This window comes from Haliotis rufescens, unplaced genomic scaffold (assembly GCF_023055435.1).
Source record: "Haliotis rufescens isolate VD_foot unplaced genomic scaffold, xgHalRufe1.0.p SCAF_20, whole genome shotgun sequence".
Taxonomy (NCBI): domain Eukaryota; kingdom Metazoa; phylum Mollusca; class Gastropoda; order Lepetellida; family Haliotidae; genus Haliotis; species Haliotis rufescens.
In genome coordinates, this window is record NW_025963891.1 from 15,117,718 (window position 1) to 15,141,130 (window position 23,413).

Genomic DNA, 23,413 nt, shown 5'->3' on the forward strand with positions numbered 1-23,413 from the left:
ACTGTTACAGTGTTCTATCATTGTGATTATTATTTCATTTTCAGCACTCCTTAATGAATATATTTTGTGGTCACTTTGAAATATTTTTGGTTTTGGTTACATGCTATTTTGGGGTTCAGATTGTTTCAAAGTTTTCCATTCATTCTTACTATTATAAAAAGCAACATACACCTTTCGCCCTAAATCCAACTAAATTGGCGCCGTACGTTAAAAAAACTACACATTGCAGTGAATTAAGCATTATCGCAAAATGTTTTCATTTTGGAAGTATATTGTTTCGTATTGTGAAGAAAAAATCCGTATACCGTCAACCCAGCTTAATGTGGGGGGAAAGGCCGAAGTGATGCAGGTCTCAGACGTTTACCACTTCGGTGAAACCCACGAGCACGGGTATGGTGCTGACAAACCTAGAAACATAATCGGGGCGAACCGGGATTCGAACCCACGATAATAGGTTTCTGGCGTGCCCAAGGGACGCAACTCTGCACAGCGAATCGCGGCGCCTTAGACGACTGGGCCACCCGTGCCCCCGGTTGTATTTTGAAACAATTACGGTGTATGATTATCAGCATAAACCGTTTAATGCGTGTTTATGCGCGTGACAGACTTAATACTGCCACAGGCCTGGAGGTAGCCTAGTCGATACATATGCTTGTCGGCTTCGATTTCCCATTGGATACAAGATAAGCTTGTCAATTCTTGGTGTTCCTTGTCGTGACATTGCTTTGAATATTACTAAAACGGACCTGACAGAATAGCAAACTAGCACTATCAGTGTATATACAAATACATACGTTGAAGATGTAACCTAATTCTGAACGATGTATCAATGATTGATACTCTACATCACAGAGGAATGTAATTGTCATAAATCAATCAGTCAATCAATCAATCAATAAATCAATAAATAAATCAATAAATAAATCAATATAGGCTTGATGGATAACAACAACGCTTGACTGTGTAGCGCTAGTGTTTATTGAACAGAAATATACGAAGTATAGCTTACAAAAGTATTTGTCAAATATATGTTGGAATCAAGTTGATAAATCACTAATACACAGAGTGGAAAATATCCCAACTTTAATTAAACTATTGTATATTTCACAAGATTTGCAAAGAAAACAACGTTTAACAAGCCGAAAAGGCAAACTTTATGCACGTTCAAACATCATAAATTATAATCTAATATCACAGCTGGTGACGACGTTATGACATGGAAAAAGTCATGGTAACAAACAACGATCATATAGATCACAAGTTAATGAGTATCAAAAGTAATTTTTATAAATAAGTGGCCTAATTTGTTGAAATTATTTTTGCCGAGACATAGATTTATCCTTCTGGGTTTATTTATTTATTTGCATTTCGCCCATTAACGGTCAGCTTGAGACTTCCATCTTGTGAAGAAGTAGAAATTTCAGTGTACAAGAAACCCAATGATAATCGGTTTTAACAACAACTTCTACCATAATATGTATTCACTGGTTATATTACTTAATACTTCTTACACGTGATATTTAAAGCACGACTATATAGTAATAAAATGTATTCACTCGGCGACACAAGAACACCAATGAACCTAAGAACCGTGCAAATTTTATAAGGGAGATAACTCTTTTGACCGACAGTTACAGTGGCTTAAATCACATGTAAACAATTTGATTTTTATAATACAAAGCACTAAGGTGACATTTTACGCAAAGCGGGTCTAAGACAAAATATGTCTGCAGAACCTAAACATTCATGATTATCCAAAATCGATTTTGGTAGGTTTCAACTATTCTCACAGAAAGTACATGCCTTTTAAATGATCACAACTTGTCTAAATGACTTGCAGATAAAATGTGACCTCCTTATATGTGGACTTCGTACACAATATTTACAGAAAAAGTAGATATGTATGTAAGTATGTACACAAACAAATACTACAATATATAAGTGCAGACTACCAGACATGAACTGTTCAAATACGTTAACATTACACTATTGTTGTGAACACATATAAACGTTCATAAATATCCATCAATAACAGTTTTGATCAAAGAAAATATATCATGTGTATACAAGAATAAATGGGTGGTAGATGTTACTGAAAGTGGTAAATAGTATAAGTTGTCATATCACAGTCCAGTCAGTCAGTTAAACTTTAAAATTTATGAATGTCCCAAAACACATGGACGCATTTCACCATGACTACCAGCAGTAATCACTGTTGTGTTTTAAAACACTTTTTATTTATAGATTTGATGCATCCACATGTGTAGGATTTTGTGTCCATCATCAGTACTTGTAGGCAGGCTTGACACTGGCATTGAATGCTGCTGCCAGATCCATCTTCATTTGCATTTTCCGGTCATGGGCTGAAACACATCCATACATAATGTTAAGAATAATATAGATATCAGGGATCAAGGATAACAGTGATGTATCGAATTTTTTCCAATTTTATCGGATGGTGTCCTTGCAGTGATTGCACATGTAAGATATGTGTAATTAAATTAAATTAAACAGAATGTTCACGATCGAAACAATCTAAGTTGTACTGAAATAGGTATGCATTTATCAAGGTTGATAGACAGTGTGTGTGTATGCGTGCGTGTGTGTGTGTGTGTGCGTGAGTGCGTGCGTGTGTCGCTGCTTGTACTAGTCTTTCCATTTTTATAGTGTTACCCAACTGATACACCATGCCGCAGTTTAACACTACTGACACTGAGTTGACCAGTCCTTTCGTGCATTTGTTTAACAAACACCCTGAGAGTCAAGTTGGATTTCGTAATGGCTATTCTAGAATTGATAACACTTTTACACTACAATCACTATTTCTGAAATATTTATCCAAATCCAGGGGTAGATTTTATTGTTTATTTGACTTTCATAAAGCTTTTCATTCTATCAATAGAGATCTTTTATGATATTTGTTAGCTTAACAAGATATTAAAGGCAAAATGCTGAATATGATTCATGATACGTATTCTAAGATAAAAGCAGCTGTTAAAATATAATATGTTAGCATTTCCGAATATCTTGATTGTTTAAGCGGTGTCGTCAAGGTTGTATTCCAGTCCATGTCCATGTTTTAGACTTGCATTTATTACTATATGCAGATGATTTGTGTCTGTTTTCTGAAAGTGTTATTGGTTTGTAAATAATATACATATATAATGTAAACTGTGTTCAAAGTGGGGCTTGAACGTTAATTACCTTACCACTATAAGCCAATACGCTGTGGCATAACTGAAATACCGTTCAACCCAATGTATGTAATGTATCATGAAGCTTACCGTCTCCTAACCCAAAGTTCCCAGCAGCGTACGGTTCGTCAGTATTATCGTACAGCCCTGGTCCAGGTTTAGTGGTGTCGAGTCCTGTGGGTTCCTTCTTCCCAGTGATAAGTGTCTTAGCTGAATCCCACATGTATGCAAACAGTTCAATTTCCTTGTAGTTAAGATTCTTTGGATCATCTCCGACCAAAGACATGGTGTCCAGCAGGATTGTCATGAAGATGTTGGACAGAGCAAAGACGACAATAAGGATGAACGAGACGAAGTAGATGAGAGATATCCAAGAGTCGCTGACAGGCACGTTGGTGTTTCTAAAGCCTGCGTGTCCAAGCACAGCAGAAAATAGGGTTTCCATGGTGGTGATAAAGTCTTTGTAGGCCAAGGCGTTAGAACCGAAGACGATTTGACCCAGGAAACCATAAGCAGACAAAATAAGAAGGATGTAGAAGAAAAACCCTGGCAGTGTCTTTGAACTCTCCTTCAAAACAAGGTATACAATTTGAGTGACTCTGGAATAACCCATGACTCTCAGCAGCCGGAGTGTTGCAATGCCCACCAGGAAACCAAGGGCGTACACGAAGAGGTTGTCCCATACTGCGATGTGGTAGAAGTTGATGAAGACTCGGTCGTTTTCTTTGAACAAGGCCATGGCTTCATTCGTGTAAGTGAGACGAATGAAGTACAAGATAACAGCAATAAAGGAAATGATAACACTGGCCAGCTCAACGACGTTCCAGAAGCTCTTGAAGAAGCACCATCGTTCTTTCATTAGTTTGAAGGAGATGTATCCCAGCCAGAGGATCGTGAAGATGAAGAAGACGATTTCGCAGAAGAGTATGTATTTTCCAACTGTTCCAATATGGTTGAAGCTTCTGAACGGAAATACATTTGTGAATTCAAGGACACCGCCACTCTCAGGAAACTCGGCCAGGATGCTCACATAGCAGAACATGTTTTTGTTGGCGTTGTAAAGGGTGAATTCCAAGAATACACCTCGAGTATTTCTATCAATCCATCGACTTTCAAACAGTTCCTGGTAGGCCATTTCAGCAACTTGTCGATTTATGTCAAGTTCAGCTATGTAGCCTCCCCCGCCATAGACTGCCCTCTGGCCTGTGATGGGAAGGCCCCAGATATCTAAAGCTGATACAAAAGTCCATGCAGCATTGGTGACAGCAAGAGCTTCATTTTCAGGGCATTTAGATTGTTGCCGCCACCTTTTGCAGAAGTCTCTGTTTTCTTCCGTTGCGAGGTCGTATTCAGGGTAGCACTGTGTCTTTCCAACAAACGGTATTGTACAAGTTTCTGAAATGGAGTTAAAAAGTTTCTTCAGGTTTAGATTAAACAATGAAAAAATCGTAATTTGATAAGATCATACTTGCATTAAACTCACTGTTACAATGCAGTTTAACGTTTATTACGCAACCACTACTTAAGTCTTTGTGTACGTTCCCTTCACACTATCTCTCCTACCATGTGCCTAACGTTCGAGTATACTTACTCTCTGCCTGTCTCACTTGACGGAGTCGAGGTGCACCAACACGGTAGTTACTGAGATCACCGATCCTTAATCTCATGTTTGGTGTAAGGCGGGATCCATTGAAGTTATTCGTAGGGAAAAGGTTAGGGATGACAGTTTCGTCGAGCCATTTGAAGTAGTGCGCTGATGTGTTTACCTGCGTTAGCATCCATATTTAGAAACACGTTTGTAATAGAACATCGATGAAAATATTATATTACTGGGTTATCCTAACTATTGTAAATTTACTGTTGCACTGATGCAAAATTAAATTGTGAAGTATCTATGAGAAAGTTATCATTATTCACTAAGTGTTATTATAGAGTTCAAATAATAATATTTGGACTCAGAAACTATGTGCCATCTCTACGATGCATTCAACACAACATTTGAGTCCATTTGATGTTACTCCCCGGTCTCTTGTTGATTTACAAACATCGGAACAGGAGATCTCATTTAACCTTGAATTTTGATCAGATTGTTTCACCACAATATTGTGATTGACTAACTCGTCAGCATATGTTCCATAACACTATTAGTTGAACTGACATTATCTTTATGTCAACATACATGTTCCAATGTTATAGCCGGTTTGAATGGTTCCATGAAGGTGTTCTTGATGTTCTGATGCAGAAGGAACCCGTGGGGGTCTCTGTTGCTGTAGCTGATGCTGGCGAGAAGCCACAGGAAGAAACTGTTAGCGAGCAGTTCCTGAATTGCCTTCCTAATCGTATTCCGGCGCCGACATTGCAATTTCGCACGTTGGAGTTCCTCTTCTGAGAATGGACTGCGGTAGTCCAGTCGAGCCCGCCCTAAAGAACACAAACACTTCCCTTGGTTTCTAGCACTTTCTTGTCACATTTTTGTACTAAAATTACCTAGATTTGTTTTGTCACTGATGCTATTTAGACATTAAAACACCTGATTATATTGAATTCTGCGGAACCTTTACTCATTTAGAAAATATGGTCATGACAGTATTTTGAAATACCATATGAACGAGTGTCAGTTGCCATCCCTCAAGATAATTGTCAAACCAATATTTTAACAACAAATAAACAATTGTGGACTGAAATATTTAGTATGCTGTCTATACCTGATCCAATGAAGAAGTGCTGTGTTTGGTTATTGAATGAATCAACATATTTCGGATAACATATATGACAAATATGTAAACATATTATGAAAATAACTATATGAGAGGAATATCGTACCCTCTCCGTGCTGGCCATTCTCTCTGTTCATCCTGCCAATGTGGTTGAGGTCAAAGTGAGATGGTTTGCTTGCCTTGAGTGTCTTCAGCAATATGGCAAACAGAATCGCCAGCACCAGAACCTGTAGACACATGTAATGTTGATGTTACTTACAGTCTGGAATATGTCAAAAATAAAAAATAATTTCAACTTGTATTTTGTTATTTTGTTGCCAATATCATGGCGGGGGACACCAGAAATGGGCTTCAGACATTGTACCCATGTCGGGAATCGAACATGGGTCTTTAGCGTGACGAGCTGTAACCACTAGGCCACCCGACCGCCCTCAAGTTAAGTTTAGCTTCATGAGATTAAACCCATTGGATAACATTTGAATAAATCATACACACATTCATACCAGACAGCAAACAAAACAGGCTGATTCCCATTGCACTACTAACCTTCACAGGGTCCATAATGATGAGCGATTCAAAGAAGGACAGGATAAAGGTCACCAGCCATTCTTCTGAAATGTCCTTGCCCCACTCCATGCTGTACAACATTATGAAGAAGGCTGATAAGAAGACACAGATGAAAGCAAATACCCAGGAGATGTACACGCAGAAGTGAGGCAGGACACCATCTTGGTCATCAACGATGTCCCTGATGACCATGATTTTTTCAATGGCCTTGGACTGCTTGTAGAACTTGAACTTCCGGAAGCAGTGAGGCATCCACAGTCGGGTTCCATCCTTTGTGGCTTTCTCGCTTAGTTTTGACTTTCTAAACAGGAGCATGATAAAGAACACTGGGATAGCCGTGATGATGGTGGAAATAAAGGAAATGTATATCTGACTCAGACTGAAACTGATGGGGCCAATTGAAAAATCGGATGACTGTTTCCTGTCCTTATTTTCCTTGCTTTGGAAGAACATGGCGTTTGATATCATGGCCAACATGAGCAAAGTGTAGCAGCATCCGACTCTTTGAACACGACTGAAATGACTCTTGACGGGTCGGAGGAGGACAGACACCCACAGGTGATCATCAGTCAGATGGTGACGTGCGTGCTCGAAGAACATGGTCTTGAAATTCTTCATGTTTTCCGTAGAGGACAGTGCCAAAGCCTTGTCTAGCGTTCCTTCTTCCAGGGACATCCATTGGTAGCATAGGAAGTCATACCTGGAGGTGTGAGAGTAACATACTGAATATTTCACATCTTTCGGTAGTCAAACCCTCTTCAATTTCTTTGTCTCATTTTTTGTTAATATTTCGAAAACTTGATTTTAAGGTTCAAAGTGTTATCCTAGCAGAGCAAATGCTGTGTATTTACCCACTAACATTTTGTTAACGCCGCACTCACCAACATTCCAGTTATATGACGGGATGGGTTGTTGAACACCGATTCTAACCCAGATCTTCATAAGGGTATTTTCATTCTAGCCTGGTAGATATATGAATGTAGTTAGTATGCTTACTTATCAGCTGTCTGGAGATCTGTGACCTCAACTCTATTGAGGTACCAGGAAGCAGAGTCTCCTTTGCCCGAGTTGTCATGCCAGACCCTGAAGCACTGCAAGGTTCCAAGACACTGGGGAACGGCCATCAGGAAATGCATGGTGCTGCCCGCTTTCATTTCCTGATAAGTAAATTCCACTGTTAGTTGTGTTTACAAAGTACTACTAGTGGCCACATAACAAGTGATTATTGTCAATGATAATTTCAGGAGATTCTAAACATAATTTTGAACATTGTACATTCACACAATATATTTTACAGATTTGATTTGCAGAGACTGGTAATCTATTCACTTTGCAAACATCTTTTCCCTATTTTTCTTTTGGCGAGTAGAATGTTACGCTGCTTTTAGCAATATTCCAGTGTTATAGATCGATGGGGTTCTTCAACATATTTATAACAATATGTTCTTTGAATTGAATAAAAGGCAATCATTTGACTAGAGAAACATGGGTATAAAGACACATTTGTCTCTTAATAAAATGTCTTTTACATATCATATACTTATACATCTACGGTGATGCAACCTACCTCTCGAACGCCATCAGATAGCATCCTTACGCCAGTGTCCTCATCTTCACCAGCAATACAAAAACCTATTTTGGACTGTGTACCGCCATGCCTGACCATCCCAGTGTGGATGGTTAGGAGGTAGTAGTAGCTATCGCCCTTGTAATTGTCAGCCATAAGTGTCACGCCCCACTGAAATATACATGTCGTTTGCGTTACGGATTTAAGCTTTCATTCATTTCGTAGTCTAGAAAATAACAGTTCTATATCCATGAATCTATGATATGGCTCACGACAGCTTGTAAATAATTGAGTACAATTAAAGGATGATCTAGTTACAACGCCAGAGTGGGGTGGCTGTTATCAGCCATGTCCAAAAGACGGATCACCCGATCTCCATTTTCCTCGGCTCTTACCACAAGCATTCGGAACTGAGGACCTAGTCTGATCCGGAATTCGTGCATGATAGCTAGTGACTAGTCATAGGGCATTTTGTTTCCTAAATGTTGACACCATATTAAATCATCACCATTTATTATAGTCATTGGGTCATAGCGTATCATCGCTGACGTCATTTTGTCTCTGTTAACTTCTAGCCAGGGTGTAATAAACTATATCCATAAGGCTCCATTGCATCGACTATCAGCAGATAAGACTACCATTAGGTTCATGTGTTACCTGAAGAACATCCTGTCCATCCATGTACCGTCCCCAGAACAGGAAGATCACAAACAGCACGAAGCAGACAAGTATTGTGCCGAGGACGGCGCCTTGACCTGCGATGTCGAACTTGCTAAACACCGTTGAGAAGTCGATGGTGTTTGGGGCAACAAAGAAGGAGACGGTGGTGATGACATCCTCCTTGTCACCGCACTTACACATGGTCTTGTTGTTAACAGGGTCTCGTGTAACCTGTTGATAAAACAAACAATAGTTCATCTTGAAAGCTTAGAATCGTCCTATAGGCAGTTTATACATCGTGAAGTTGACAGAGTTAGACATATTCACCATGTAGAAATGCATCTTTAACTTTAAAATGTGCTATATATGAATACTTTATATTTAAAAAATTTAACACGCTTTTTCTACACATACAAACGTAGATCAATAGCAACATTTCCCAATTACTATTTCTGTATTGAAAATACATGAACTGAATACTTACTTTACACACAGACGCATCCCAGTCTTGTTCTCCACCATCCCAGCTAAGACAGGATAGTGTTACGATTCTTAGATTGTAGGGAGTCAGCAGAGGGTCAGTGCTGTTGGCATCTCCACCCTGGTCGGTGACGCTACTGCTTACAGGGGCTCCTGTGTCGTTAGCGCTTGCTGATCTCCTTGCTCGACGATGTCCTTGGTCACTCCCAGAGGCTGCATTAAATGGAAAGTGCATTTTGGCTAAACAACGACAAAGACAAGGACTCCAATAGGTGTCGAGAAACCTACAGATGAAAATCTCAACACCTTAACATAATCATAGACAACTTGTAAAGCTCAAAACTCCTTACAGCAGAGCATGTTCTCAAAGTCTATTACCCTGGTCAGTATGTATTCCAGTTGCCTCAGCTATCCTGTTCTGGGTATTATTGTCTGTACGTATAATCACGAGTACAAATCACACCTACCTTCACATGCAAAGGGTATAATCCCCAGCCAACATGTGCCTGTTCTTTTGCAGCCCCCGGGCGGAGCACAGTACTCTAGGCCGATGTTGCCAGTGACGTTTCTGTCACAGTGGTCGTACTCGAACTCTGTCGGAGGTATGAGGGCTCGGAGACATACGTCATAACACACAGACTCGTTTACTGGCTTGGATGTTATGCAGATTTGTTCACTTGAAGCCCTGTAGAGGAAGGGGTGATACAGCATATACCCTGGATCTCCGGGTGTAAACTTCGGATCGCGGTAGAACACATAGGGAGCTTCTACTGGGTCTGTCTGTGAGACTACTGCACCTTTCAGCTGTATTTTCTTCCCGTTCTTTGTCATGCTAGCCATGGTGACGGGGTATTCCGCCATCTTAGCATTTGGTCCTGTGATGAAGGGGTTCTCTTTGAGAACTACCAGCTGCCAATGAATGGAAAAACACAAATGTAGGTGTGTGATACAAATGAATATATACTAAAAAGATCAACTGACATCATCTTGCGATCAGTTAATGCCAGACCATCGCTTTCTCTGTCAAATATACACATTTATCATATAATGGGTAGGTTTCTCGGCAGGATAAAGCCAACGGATAAAAACGATACCCGTTGGGGTCATATGCGGATAGAGATGCAAATATCAAAGGTCAAGTAGGGACTACTTTCACAGTTTATAAACAAACATGGCGTCGCCCTCGTCATTCGGCGATCGGGTCAGAATTAACCATCAGGAATCTGGATAAACTACAGGGATAATTGCTATCATTATCAAAAGAACAGTCTAATATACTGAAAATCAGTGTCTAACTGTGACGTAGCTAAGGCATTTAATAAGTTTTGGCAACTTTGGAGACATAAATTTCGAAACAATTTCGCGAGGGCACGAGGCCTAGCCAAGCGAGATCAGTAGCCATAGATGTGCTTGTAGACCTCTGCGGCTTGAAACCTACTCCACAAATTAAAATAGTTGGATTTGGCCGAAATATGTTTGAATTGTTACCTTGTTTCGTTTTGTTGCTGCGTGTACATCTAACTACACTTCTTAACGTTATGACAGGATCGACCGACTGTCAACAACGTCTGACCGTGGCCGTGACGTCTCATAGACTAGGGTTAGAGTAGTTTCCCTTTGACACAGGGCAGTTACTCTAGCGGACCGATGGCTTGCCGCGAAAGGCAAATAAAAACAATTGTTGTTTTGCGTATATGTTGCTTCGCCACTGTATAAGAAACAGATTTCGGTTGGAACTATATTGGCTACTGTCATTGTCCGACTGACACATCACTTACCCTGTGACGTAATAAATATTAATGCGCGCATTCCAGGAAAACTCGCAATGTTTCGGTAATGTTTGTGAGAGACGGAAAGCGATTTTGAAGCACAGAATTAAAGAATGACATTATATGATAAAGAGGTTATCACGCTTGTGTGTTTGGGGATGGTAAATATCCTGCCATAGGAATAAACACTATGTATTTAGCTCGCCAAAGCTCGTTAAATACAATATTTATTCCTAATGCAGGATATTTACCATCCCCAAACACACTCGCGAGATAACCTCTATATATTGGCGATATTCATATAAATTCCGGGGGCACGGGGGGCCCAGCCGTATAAGGCGCCGCGATTCGCTGTACAGAGTGCAGCACGCCAGAAACCTATGATTGTGGGTTCGAATCCCGGTTCGCCCCGATTATGTTTCTAGGTTTGTCAGCACCATACCCGTGATCGTGGGTTTCACTTCAGGCTTTCCTCCCACATTAAGCTGACACGCCGCGGTATAACTGGAATACTGTAAAAAGCGGCGTTGAACCCAACTCTCTCACTCACTCATATAAATTCCAAGAGCAGTTGTCAAAAGAGCATTACTCTCTAATTGCACATTGTGTCTAGAATGTTTTGTGATATGAATATAACTGACGGAAGGTGCTGCTGTGTTTTCTTATGTCCATCAGTTGGAAATGCCTGTTTTTTTTATATGCATTACAGCTTACATTGTTCTCAATGATGTCTTCTGGGTCTATCCCAACAACGCTGTCAACAGCCAGGGTAGAACCGTTGACGCCCTTGCTGCTATTTATTATATTATTGGCCGTATCTTTTTGAACAGATTGGATAAATGTTTCCTCTTCCACAACATTCGACGATTGTTCTGTCGTCAGTCCACTGGCCAGTTTGTACATGTTGTTTGCAGCTGACAGAATGCTTTTAATGTTCTGGTTGAGCTATAAGAAAAATATGTTAAATATATTAGACAAGGTTTCGAGAAATTGTCATGTTTCATTTAAAGCTAAATAATGTCCTTGATTTGAATTACGCTATATAGAGGATATTTGCCTATTTCATGTTAAATTACATGATTTTCTCATCATGTGCCCTGAAAAAATTATTACGACTAGAGCAACCACGAGCAAAATTTCAACGTTTTTAGGTCATGAGGTTGGTCAAATAACATGTTTGACCAAACAAAATTATATTTACTTATTATGCATTTTCCCTCTGATCTCACAAACTTATGCATACTGGCATAAAGTGGGATTTTACACTCGATATTTTTGAATTTCCATATGTATATTTTATCTCTAACTACATGCTAAGTAGAGGAATCTGTTTCGTCAATTAACAGTTTTTTTCACGGGTGAGGTTGTCATCTTTTCGGGGCAAGATAAACGCGTTGGCAATGTTCTATTAATTATTATTTCCTTACAGAGCTTTGAAAATAACACCAAACTGTAAATAAGGCACACTGAAGTAGTTCATTTTGGTTTTCTTACTCGAGGAAAATAACATGGTATTCAACTTCAATGAAATATCATCCATGTAGTATTGCATCAGTAACACATAAAGTACTGAACAACCTTGATTCGTATCCTGTAGTATGATTTCCGGGTCGGCGAACCTGTTTACCTGATCGGTGGCCTGTTTCAGTTGGATTTCCTTCTTGCTCTTCAGGAGTTTCTGCAGGTAGTCTGCCTCCACAGGATTGAAGCCTTCATCTTTGTCGGTGCTGTTATCGAACCGGTCAGCTCCGTCCACTTCCACACCAGTTACAGCGAAGTAGTTGTTGCAGTGGATGACGTTGCTGAGCAACGATCCAACAGCTGAAATGAATGGTACAGGACACACGTATATTCGTATTTATTCGTACAGACCTGCCCTTTAAGACATGTCATGTGATCAAATTTACAGCATTCAATGCCTCAGTAAAGCTTTCAAAAAATATTATTTTAGACATGTGGGGGTCATTTCCTAATTTGACACATCAGTGACAAAAATAATGTCCGATGCAATTCCCTTTTGAATTTGTTCCATATATTCACATGTTATTTCAGGTGAGCAATTGGCTTGCCTTTGCACGTGTGTGTGACGGCTGTCGCCAATGAGGGAGAATACGCTAACTTTTTCAAGAACAACTGGTATCATGACCATTTGAAAGTGATTATTTAACACATGCTCTTGATTTAGTTATCGTAAATCAATTCTGCTTCCAGCAGAGATTTCTTATGAAAATTGAAAGGGTTTTGTTCCTTTTTGGTTGGGCTTTTAAATCAGAACCGGGACATTTACCTTAAAAAACTGAAAAACTTACCACCTTGCATTTGCTCCACAGCTACAGTACTTAAGGTTGAATTTGCAACAGCTGCCATGACCGATGCAAGCATGGATAGAGACTCTCCGGCGCTTCCCTGATAACATAGGTTCAGAGATGAAGTCTTTAACTTAACAAAGAGTCAGGAGATGATACGCCAGCAATTGTATCACAGACGCACTTGTAATTATGAAAAAGCCAAAGATCTTAATTGTTTCTTAAAATGTTTCGTCAAATGGGTGCTGGATAGAAACTGTCTAGAACAATTTAATATTCTTCTAGGGTATAAATTTATATACAAATGTGTTAAAGTTCTGCGTTGATTAAATACCATAGCACTACGTCGACAATAGCAATTTCACCATTAAGCACAGACCAGAATACCCGATTTTTCAGGCATCAAATATGTCTGAAGATGTCCTTGTCTTGTAGGGTACGACGGAAAAGTACCCTTTATACAGATGGGTACTGTGGCCGAAATCGTCATACAGACAAGCCATTGCTATGGAAAAACGGATCGAGTCCATTAAACGGTGCGAAACCGGTTTTGGTTTCAAGTGTAACCTACCCAAAGAGATGAGGGGATTACAAAATGTCGACTGCGGTTTCGATAGAAAAGGATTGAATAGTACTTTTGAATTTACAGCGGTTTCGCGAAACGGAAGTCACAAGAGGAAATGCAACTTGGACTAGTCCAGTGGCTCTAGTGCATTTCTGTATGCCAAAGATACTTTCTGATAAACTACATACGATAGTGTCCCCATTCAGGAGTGTTGGTTCAGCGACAACTGTGGCCAAGCTAGATGCAAATGTAATAATTGTGGCTGCACTTGGCGTCTTGCTTGAATTGGCAAGCTGCTGCAGTTCGTTCTCAATGCCATCCCTGAGCGAGGCAACGAATACCTCATTGACCTGTTAAAGAGAGAAAAAGATTAAATGAACGAACTGATATTATCATCAGTCTAACAAGGAATCTAATAGTATGAAAACAGAAAACAAAAAAGTTAGATCCTTGCGACTTCGAATGACTTCACATTGATGGAAAGCTTTGTTGACGTAGTGACCTAAATGTAATACGGTTAAAGGGAATTGATCGTGTTGTTTACTAAAAAGTCATGAATACCATATTTAGGGAATGTTTAAGTAAGAAGGTGATTTTCCAGTGCATATGTTATCAAACTATTTAATAGAAACACTAATCAGTGAGGAATGGTGGTTTTACACCATCCGTAGCATATTTCAGTCATTTCATGACGAGCGGTACAAATAATAGCCTCCACAAAGTATACCCCTGTTGGATATCGCACCCGGTCGAGTCAATGACGGCTACCCCACGGCTCCACATACACCGAAGAAGATATATAATTATAGGGTTTTACCTAGAAACTCTCTACACTCACCCCTTGAATCTTTTCTAACATAGGATTGACCTGTGTTCCTGCCTCAAGTGTTCGGGACAACTCGGCGTCTGCGTTTTCATTGGTGACTTGTGTAACGTCATCAGAACTAACAGTCGGAAACGTCTAGAAACACGAATTGTTTGATAGGCATTTCTTACAAGTTGGTGGATGACAAAGTAGACACAATTTATGGATAACAACTTTTTTATTTTACGGAAATGGCGACGTTTCGGTACAGCTCCTTACACCGTTGTCAAGCAGGGCTGAATCATGAACATGATTCAGAATATATATGGTGGGTGGATGATTAACGGTAACAACAATTGCATTCATGAGAGAGGACCGCCTCCGTGGTCTAGTGGTAGAGCGTCCGCCCGGAGAGCGGAAGGTCCGGGGTTCGATCCCCGGCCGCGTCATATCAAAAGACGTTAAAAGATGGTACTTGTTGTTACCCTGTCTGGCACTCGGCATTAAGGGGTTAAAGCAAGGACTGGTCGGCTCGGAGTCAGTATACTGTGTCTGAGTGGGGTATTCATGTTAAACTGCGGCATGGTATCTCAGTGTGCTAGCACTATAAATCGGCATCAGTCCGGTCTAGTACAAGCAGTCACACACACACACACACACACACACACACACACACACACACGTGCATGCACGTCGCTATGTAAGTTAAACGCGACGTTAAACCCAATTTCACCTCACCTCACCTCATCAGGGAGATTAACACGAGTAGGTTAAATAATGACAACAGAAGGATAATTCAGAGAACACATGATGAGGAAGCCGATTGAACAGGCCATTATTCAGCCTTGCTTGACAACGGTATGAGGATCTATACCGAAACGTCGGAATTACAGTTAAATAAAGAAGTTGTTTTCCATAAAGTGTCTACTTTGTCCAGAAACACAGTAGCGTGATAATAAATTAAAATAGCATAATACAAAAATAACGTACTCATACAGTCACCCCTCCCTCTTCCCCGTTCTCCATCTCTCCATTGTCAATAATTGGTGAAAGGGTGACAGAACACCTGTCACCGTATCGAGTACACGACTTTCATAATGCTGTTTGATAAAAAGAAGAAGTAAAATGCTTTCCATTTGCTGAAACACCACTGCATGTATTCGAATATATCATAAATATCTGAATCACTATCAAATAGTTATGGTACCAAGTGTTCACGAAAAGTAAGCTTAGACACATCTAATATAATGATATACTTACAACGGAGTTTATTGACTGTGCGTATGATGCAATGACAACGGCCGTGTCAAGAGGTGCACCGTTACCCGCTGAAAAGCTAACAGAATCCTCGGCACTCTGCAGGAAGTTATTGAATACCGTTTCTTGCTGTTCTTTCTCTTCCTGTGTTAGATTAGAGCTGGCTGCAGCTGTCCCAAAGGCCGGGACTGGGGGCATGCTGTTCTCGACCTGTGTTCATGAAGGATAAAGAAAATGACGTAGCATCACAGTAGTCAGGTGTTGTGTACTGCCACTGTCCAGGCAAATATCCAATGCAATAATTACAACCAAAACAACCATGCGTTCTGAACCTGGTAATATACTGGCATATATAAATCGTTCTCGTGTTTTCTGTTTCCATTGGAGTTAGAGCCCGTTGTTTAGTGTGTTCCGCTTATCGTTCACACCTACTTAATAGTAAACTCAAAATAGAATTGGCCTGATTTTGTCGACCCAAGAAAAATAACTAAACATAAAGTAGAAAATAACTAAACATATATATATATATATATATATTATTAAGTTGAATGGAAGCTTACTTGATGACCACAATGGTTTATACAAAAGGTTAAAGTGCAGAATGGACGAATAACACTGCACACATTGCAACATGGTGAAATAATTTGTTGATGAAAATACCATAATCTAGATGACGTTTTTATATATTTCTCTAACCATAAGCTACGTAACGGATAGGGAAGGTACATAATTCCTTATAGCAGTAGTTGATAGTTACCCGAAAAGAGACTCGTTTGTTACATAAATAATAATAACAGACTGAGTATATTTTATAAATTATTACTTTTACCGCTTAGTTACAGGCGACTGGCCTTGCAAGCGTAGATTAAGACAAACTGGAGTTTTGTCAAAGATATTTTGAGCCGAGTCGACCAAGTTGCGTGGTTGTATGAGAAGTTCCAATTGGAGCTGCTAATTGAGCAAATAAAAATGCCGATTCGTACAACGTATATATCACATCTACACATTCATGTACACGAATGAGCAGCGGAGTTGGCAGGGAGTAATACAAACTGTCAGATTAAAAAACAAATTGTTTTACTCTACCTTGACAGTCTGGTTGAAGGCAGCCTTGCCTCCAAATGCATCTAAGATGATCATTTCAACAACTGTGTCGAAATTGTTCTGCTCAGTACCGACCTTCAGGTCGACGGCCGAATGTGACACTTTGCGTGTAAAGTCTGCAGTGGAAAGAAGAAGGAAATAATCAATCAAGTGTACAGTCATCGTTCTTACAAGCTTTGTTGGTGTGATACTTGGTTGTCAGGATTTGGTGAAATATGTTTGAAACCCAGATTCTCCTGATTACAACCCTTGGTACATCAGGACGGTAATGGCTCCACAGTTTTGTGAGTGAGTGAGTGAGTGAGTATGGTTTTACGCGGCTTTTAGCAATATTCCAGATATCACGGCGGGGGACACCAGAAATGGACTTCACACATTGTACCCATGTCGGTAATCGAACCCGGGTCTCCGGCGTGACAGGCGAACGCTTTAATCACGAGGCTACCCGACCGTCCCTCCACAGTTTTGTGTCCTGACATGGCGTGTCAGGTTAATGAGGAAGGAGGCCCCAAAGCTAGGTTGGTCAAATACGCCTATAACTTTGGTGAAGCCAATAATCACAGTATGTTGCAGATAGGCCAAGTTTTATAAGGAGATATGGGTAGCTGAGGGTTACAATTTTTCACCGCTGTGACAAACGAGGTCAACGTCTCCTAAAACTTTCCACACTTTATAAGGTTTTCTAATACATTAGACGTCTTCGTGCATCGAGTGGGGGCACGGGTGGCCTAGTCGTCTAAGGCGCAGCGATTCGCTGTGCAGAGTTGCGTCCCTTGGACACACCAGAAACCTATGATTGTGGGTTCGAACTCCGGTTCGCCCCGATTATGTTTATAGGTATGTCAGCACCGTGCTCGTCGGTTTCACCGAAGTGGTAAACGTCTAAGACCTGCATCACTTCGGGTTTTCCTGCCCCATTGAGCTGACACGCCGCGATATAACTGGAATACTGTTAAAAGCGGCGTAAAACCCAACTCTCTCACTCACACTCGTGCATCGAGTAGGTAGCATTCGTTGTATAAGACTACACACACACACCTGTTAAACTTATAAGGTTGCCATCCTGTAATATCTTCAACTTGAGTGGTTCCTGGATGTCAACTGCGTCGTCCTTTTCATTCCGGATACCTTCATCCATCCAGCCGTCACAAAGAACCGAGAATGTAGTGTTCAGAAACACACCTGCATTGACGCAAACAGTCCAGTTATATATATAGCAATTCGAAAACAAGTTGCTGTAAGTCAACTAGACTGTGTTGTTTAGATGTAAATGTTTCAGGCCTGTATCGCTGCATCACAAAAGTGGTTCCCATCGGCACCTTACGTCATTCTTAATTATAATGAGGACGCACACATAGGGCAAATAGTGCTTTGAATGTTTTGCTTGGAAGTGCAAATATATTGTGTGCAGGGTGGCAGGTATACCTAAAAATTATAGAACGCTAATTTGTGTAGTGAGTTATGTGATAGAACACAAATTTGTGTAGTGAGTTATGTGATAGAACGCAAATTTGTGTAGTGAGTTATGTTATAGAACGCAAATTTGTGTAGTGAGTTATGTGATAGAACACAGATTTGTGTAGTGAGTTATGTGATAGAACACAAATTTGTGTAGTGAGTTATGTGATAGAACACAAAGTTGTGTAGTGAGTTATGTGATAGAACGCAAATTTGTGTGGTGAGTTATGTGATAGAACACAAAGTTGTGTGGTGAGTTATGTGATAGAACGCAAATTTGTGTGGTGAGTTATGTGATAGAACACAAAGTTGTGTAGTGAGTTATGTGATAGAACGCAAATTTTTGTGGTGAGTTATGTGATAGAACACAAATTTATGTAGTGAGTTATGTGATAGAACACAAAGTTGTGTGGTGAGTTATGTGATAGAACACAAAGTTGTGTGGTGAGTTATGTGATAGAACGCAAAGTTGTGTGGTGAGTTCAACATGTGATAGATGAGAAAGTTGCGATAGACCACAGACATACCAACACCAATTGTGATTTAGGATTGAGAGACATATCAGTATATATTGTGTTAGGCAGAAATAGCACCACCACCCACTGTGACAAGTGATTGACAGACATACAACCATCCACTGAGGCAAGTGATTCACAGACATACCACTAAGAAAATAAATCACAGATGGGAAATTAGTAAGTTTCTATATTAAGTTACCTGAGGTGGACTCTTACATCCACCCCTTTCGCAATGAAACACACTTCACTTTCATCTAATTACATAGTCTTAAATGTTGCTGGGACACGCAAGTATGGTAATTTAATTACATGATTACGAGTAAAACACGCTGTTTGCTCTGAACTTCACTTCTGAGCACATAATTTGGAAAAGCTGTTTATGATTCATTGCTGTTTTTATTGAATATTAAGCCAACGAACCCCGTCCCTATTTTGTGGTAAATTAATTATGCTAGTTTGTTTTAGCTATTTTAAGTCTCCCTTTAGAAGGCCATGGAACACATTATACATATATACACTGGTCAAGGTCATGGTCTGTGTCAGCAAGTTCTGACTATTAATCCTTACCATGGGTGTCCTCTATCTTTATGTTTCAAGCTGTTTTCGGGGGCACGGGTGGCCCAGTCGTCTAAGGTGCCGCGATTCGCTGTGCAGAGTTGCGTCTCTTAGGCACGCCAGAAACCTGTGATTCTGGGTTCGAATCCCGGTTCGCTCCGATTATTTTTCTGGGTTTGTCAGCTCCATACCCGTGCTCGTGGGTTTCACCAAAGTGGTAAACGTCTGAGAGCTGCATCACCTCGGGATTTCCTCCCACATTAAGCTGACACGCCGCGATATAATTGGAATACTGTTAAAAGCGGCGTTAAACCTGTATACCAGGGACAACGATTACGTGCCTTTCAGACATAGTGTTACTGGCATGTTCCCATTTCCTAAGCTTAAGGAGCTTGTTAATCCTTGTTTGTTAATTTACTATCAAATCAACGTGAACATGCATGAAATAGCACGAAATCTTTCTCAATCAATCATTTCTCAATTCCTTCTGAACCATAATCCGACTATCAAGGAAGAATTTCTTTTATATCAATAGCACGTATTTGAGACAAGTGAAATAAATATCAATAATAATACACAAACACTCAAAGTATTTGGGGTGAAGTTTTCCTTGATCCATAGGGCATTTGTCACGAAACGAGGTGACTATATGTATAAATACCAATAATACTACATAACAACTGTAAGTAATTTGCTTGATTTTTGGCAATTTAAGAAATGTCCAAGTTGAATTCTGTCAAAACATCAGATTTTTCTATGTTGTACCCCATTATCCTGCACGAGTAGCTTACGAGAAAATGTAATTCCTTGATTCAATGGGCATTTGTCACTTAACGAGGTGTACATCTCTACCTTTAAAGGATCACGACATGTCAGAAATAAAAGTAAATGTGATTGGATGTTTACTGAGAAAACAATATGGGGAAATACTGGACTGACGCATCGATAAAATCTATTTGAGCAACATTCAAGGTCTCAGTAAAGGTTCCAGAAAATTGTATAGTAGAAATGTGGGAAAGGCTTTGGACACTTTTATTGTTGATGATATGCTTTTGTTATTCACTATGAAGACTACTTGAATGTCAACTTCCCTTTGTGCACACGAGGGTCACCGACCTTTTGGTCATAAAATATCCCGGTAAAGGTATGACCACGTACCTAAAAAAGACAATGAATAGATTCAAATCTTGTTCTTCGCTCTTGAACACAGACCCATAACAATGGCTTCTCTGAGCGAAGTTCTTCATAATTGCAAAATGCTGTAAATAGCAGGTGTCGCACCATGCAGTTCTGAGCTGTGATCACTGAAACCTTACCTTCTAGTGGTGATATCGTACAGGTGCCGCCTCTTGGTGTTTCATTGGCCACTAAGGTCTTGTATGCCTTGCTCTGTGGTCGCCCCGCTGCCTCTGCTGTAATCTGCAATCTGTAGCTCTCCCCGGCCGTGAAGAAGTTATGATTTAACTCAAACAGCCGATCGGTAGGTTCTGAAACAGGGGACAGAATGACGCAAGGGACGTGATATGCTTTTCTGTCAACACGCCGAAAGACACATCCAGGTGAAGTTTTCCTTGATTCATAGGGCATTTGTCACGAAACGAGGTGACTATATGTATAAATACCAATAATACTACATAACAACTTGAAGCATTTGCTTGATTTTTGGCAATGAAGAGAAAATAACGAAGTTGAATCCTGTCAAAACATTAGATTTTTCAACTTCGACACCATTACCCTGCATGTGTAACTTACGGGAAAATGTAATTCCTTGATTGATGAGGCATTCGTCACTTAACGAGGTGACTATATGTATAGTTGTTACATGTCTAACGATAAAGGTTCACGACATGTCAGACGGACGGACGGACGGACGCGCGCGCGTGCATGCACGCTGCTATGTGAGTGCAATAATCTTGGACGCGGCTTTTTACCTAATTTCAACTCACCTGGTTGGTGTATTTCATTCCTAGTTGTTAGAAGAATTATTCATCATAGTTTCAATATATCAAATGTAACCAAAAAACCCTTGTTAAATCAGGGAATATGTATAATCCCGGAAAATGTTAGGGAGTATGTATATTCCCTGCGTGAATTAGACAAAATATCTATTCCTTGAAAAATGTCAGTGATAATACATTTTCTCTGATTTGACAATATTCCCTGTAACATACATACGATTACAGCCCTTGGGTCATAAATTGTTGTCTGTCAGTTGAAAAGGATAAAGTTATTGTTATGTTCCAAACATACTCAAAACAATGAATTCTTAATAAGTGATTTATAGATTCTTTTACAAGCATATCAGAATACCGAGACACATTCTTTTACAAGCATATCAGAATACCGAGACACATTCTTTTACAAGCATATCAGAATACCGAGACACATTCTTTTACAAGCATATCAGAATACCGAGACACATTCTTTTACAAGCATATCAGAATACCGAGACACATTCTTTTATAAGCATATCAGAATACCGAGACACATTCTTTTACAAGCATATCAGAATACCGAGACACATTCTTTTACAAGCATATCAGAATACCGAGACACATTCTTTTACAAGCATATCAGAATACCGAGACACATTCTTTTACAAGCATATCAGAATACCGAGACACAAAGTCCCTGCTTGCAAATACGGTAGGGGCATTCAGTCGACGCAATCGGTTGATACAGTTAAATTAAACATTTTTAATTCAGTCGATTTGATAACTTGAAGAGTGTGTGTGCGCATTAGTTGAAGTGGGCATGAAGTTTTAGCCTTTATAGATACATGTAATTGAACAGGTGCCGTCTTGTAAAATCCCATACAGGCATCATGTTCATATAATGTTTGAAGTGACGTTACATGCTTGTTACGTCCAGTGCTCACTTCCTGTTACCATGAAAACCTGTCATGACAAATTGTCTACGCGTGTCGACGGCAGTATGTACGGAATGTTACAAGCTGAACGGGCCTGTACACCAAAAATGACACATGTAACCATATTACATTGAACATTGGGGGCACGGGTGGCCCAGTCGTCTAAAGCGCCGCGATTCCCAGTGCAGAGTTGCGTCCCTTGGGCACGCCAGAAACCTATGATTGTAGTTTCGAATCCCAGTTCGCCAAGATTATGTTTTAGGCTTGTCAGCACCATACCCGTGCTCGTGGGTTTCACCGAAGTGGAAAACGTCTGAGACCTGCATCACTTCGGGCTTTCCTTCCACTGAAACAGCTGACACGCCGTGATATAACTGGAATACTGTTAAAAGCGGCGTCAAACCCAACTCACTCACTCACTCACTCACTCACTCACTCACTCACTCACTTACAGTGAACAGTAAAACACCACTCACGCCGAATGAAATTACTGTCCCAGGGAATGTCGGTGAACAGCGAGCTAGCAAAGTCAAATTTGGAGAGGCTCCATCCATACACTGCAGCATCTAGTTGTTCCTTAGTGGCACCATCACATACTATATTGACTTCGAAGGCTGTTGGCTCCTCAGGTGTGACTTTTTCCATGCAATTTTTCAAACACCTGGAAAAAAACGTCCAATATCCATAAATATATAAAAAGAAAAATTTCACAAACGAAGTCTCTACTAAATGCATTGTACGAATCCGATTTAATAATAAGTGTGCAAGAATCACTATCAAATACTGATGATACAAGCCGTTCGCAAAAATGTTAACGTATCCTGCGCTATCGGTGTCACCCGTCACAACACATGTAAAGGCAAGGCAATTGTGCGCCTGAAAAACACGGGTACGTATAGTACAATCAAAAAGGGACTTGCTTTTGGACATCATATTTGTCACTGATAAGATAAGCATCCGATGAAAAAGCTGGTTTGTCCTTGGAAAGATTTTAGACAAAATTAATACATTATCTTCATTTC

General features: G+C 40.1%; 1 protein-coding gene across 2 annotated transcripts in view; it reads right to left on the reverse strand.

Moving 5' to 3' along the window:
• Positions 1-960: 960 nt before the first annotated feature.
• The window catches only part of LOC124132273, a 58,923-nt gene continuing 36,470 nt past the window's right edge, over positions 961-23,413 (reverse strand). For both annotated transcript variants that reach the window (XM_046496124.2, XM_046496132.2), the window contains exons 3-23: positions 22,868-23,052; positions 20,839-21,009; positions 18,030-18,173; positions 16,974-17,107; positions 15,891-16,097; positions 14,664-14,786; positions 14,014-14,175; positions 13,264-13,360; positions 12,582-12,775; positions 11,669-11,899; positions 9,653-10,094; positions 9,190-9,398; positions 8,703-8,936; positions 8,046-8,216; positions 7,475-7,635; positions 6,458-7,178; positions 6,018-6,138; positions 5,374-5,615; positions 4,786-4,960; positions 3,285-4,589; positions 961-2,363 (exon numbers count right to left, since the gene is read on the reverse strand). In XM_046496124.2, coding sequence (XP_046352080.2) covers positions 2,284-2,363; positions 3,285-4,589; positions 4,786-4,960; positions 5,374-5,615; positions 6,018-6,138; positions 6,458-7,178; positions 7,475-7,635; positions 8,046-8,216; positions 8,703-8,936; positions 9,190-9,398; positions 9,653-10,094; positions 11,669-11,899; positions 12,582-12,775; positions 13,264-13,360; positions 14,014-14,175; positions 14,664-14,786; positions 15,891-16,097; positions 16,974-17,107; positions 18,030-18,173; positions 20,839-21,009; positions 22,868-23,052 — 5,509 coding nt within the window. In that variant the 3' untranslated portion in view covers positions 961-2,283. The remainder of the gene's footprint in view (positions 2,364-3,284; positions 4,590-4,785; positions 4,961-5,373; positions 5,616-6,017; positions 6,139-6,457; positions 7,179-7,474; positions 7,636-8,045; positions 8,217-8,702; positions 8,937-9,189; positions 9,399-9,652; positions 10,095-11,668; positions 11,900-12,581; positions 12,776-13,263; positions 13,361-14,013; positions 14,176-14,663; positions 14,787-15,890; positions 16,098-16,973; positions 17,108-18,029; positions 18,174-20,838; positions 21,010-22,867; positions 23,053-23,413) is intronic.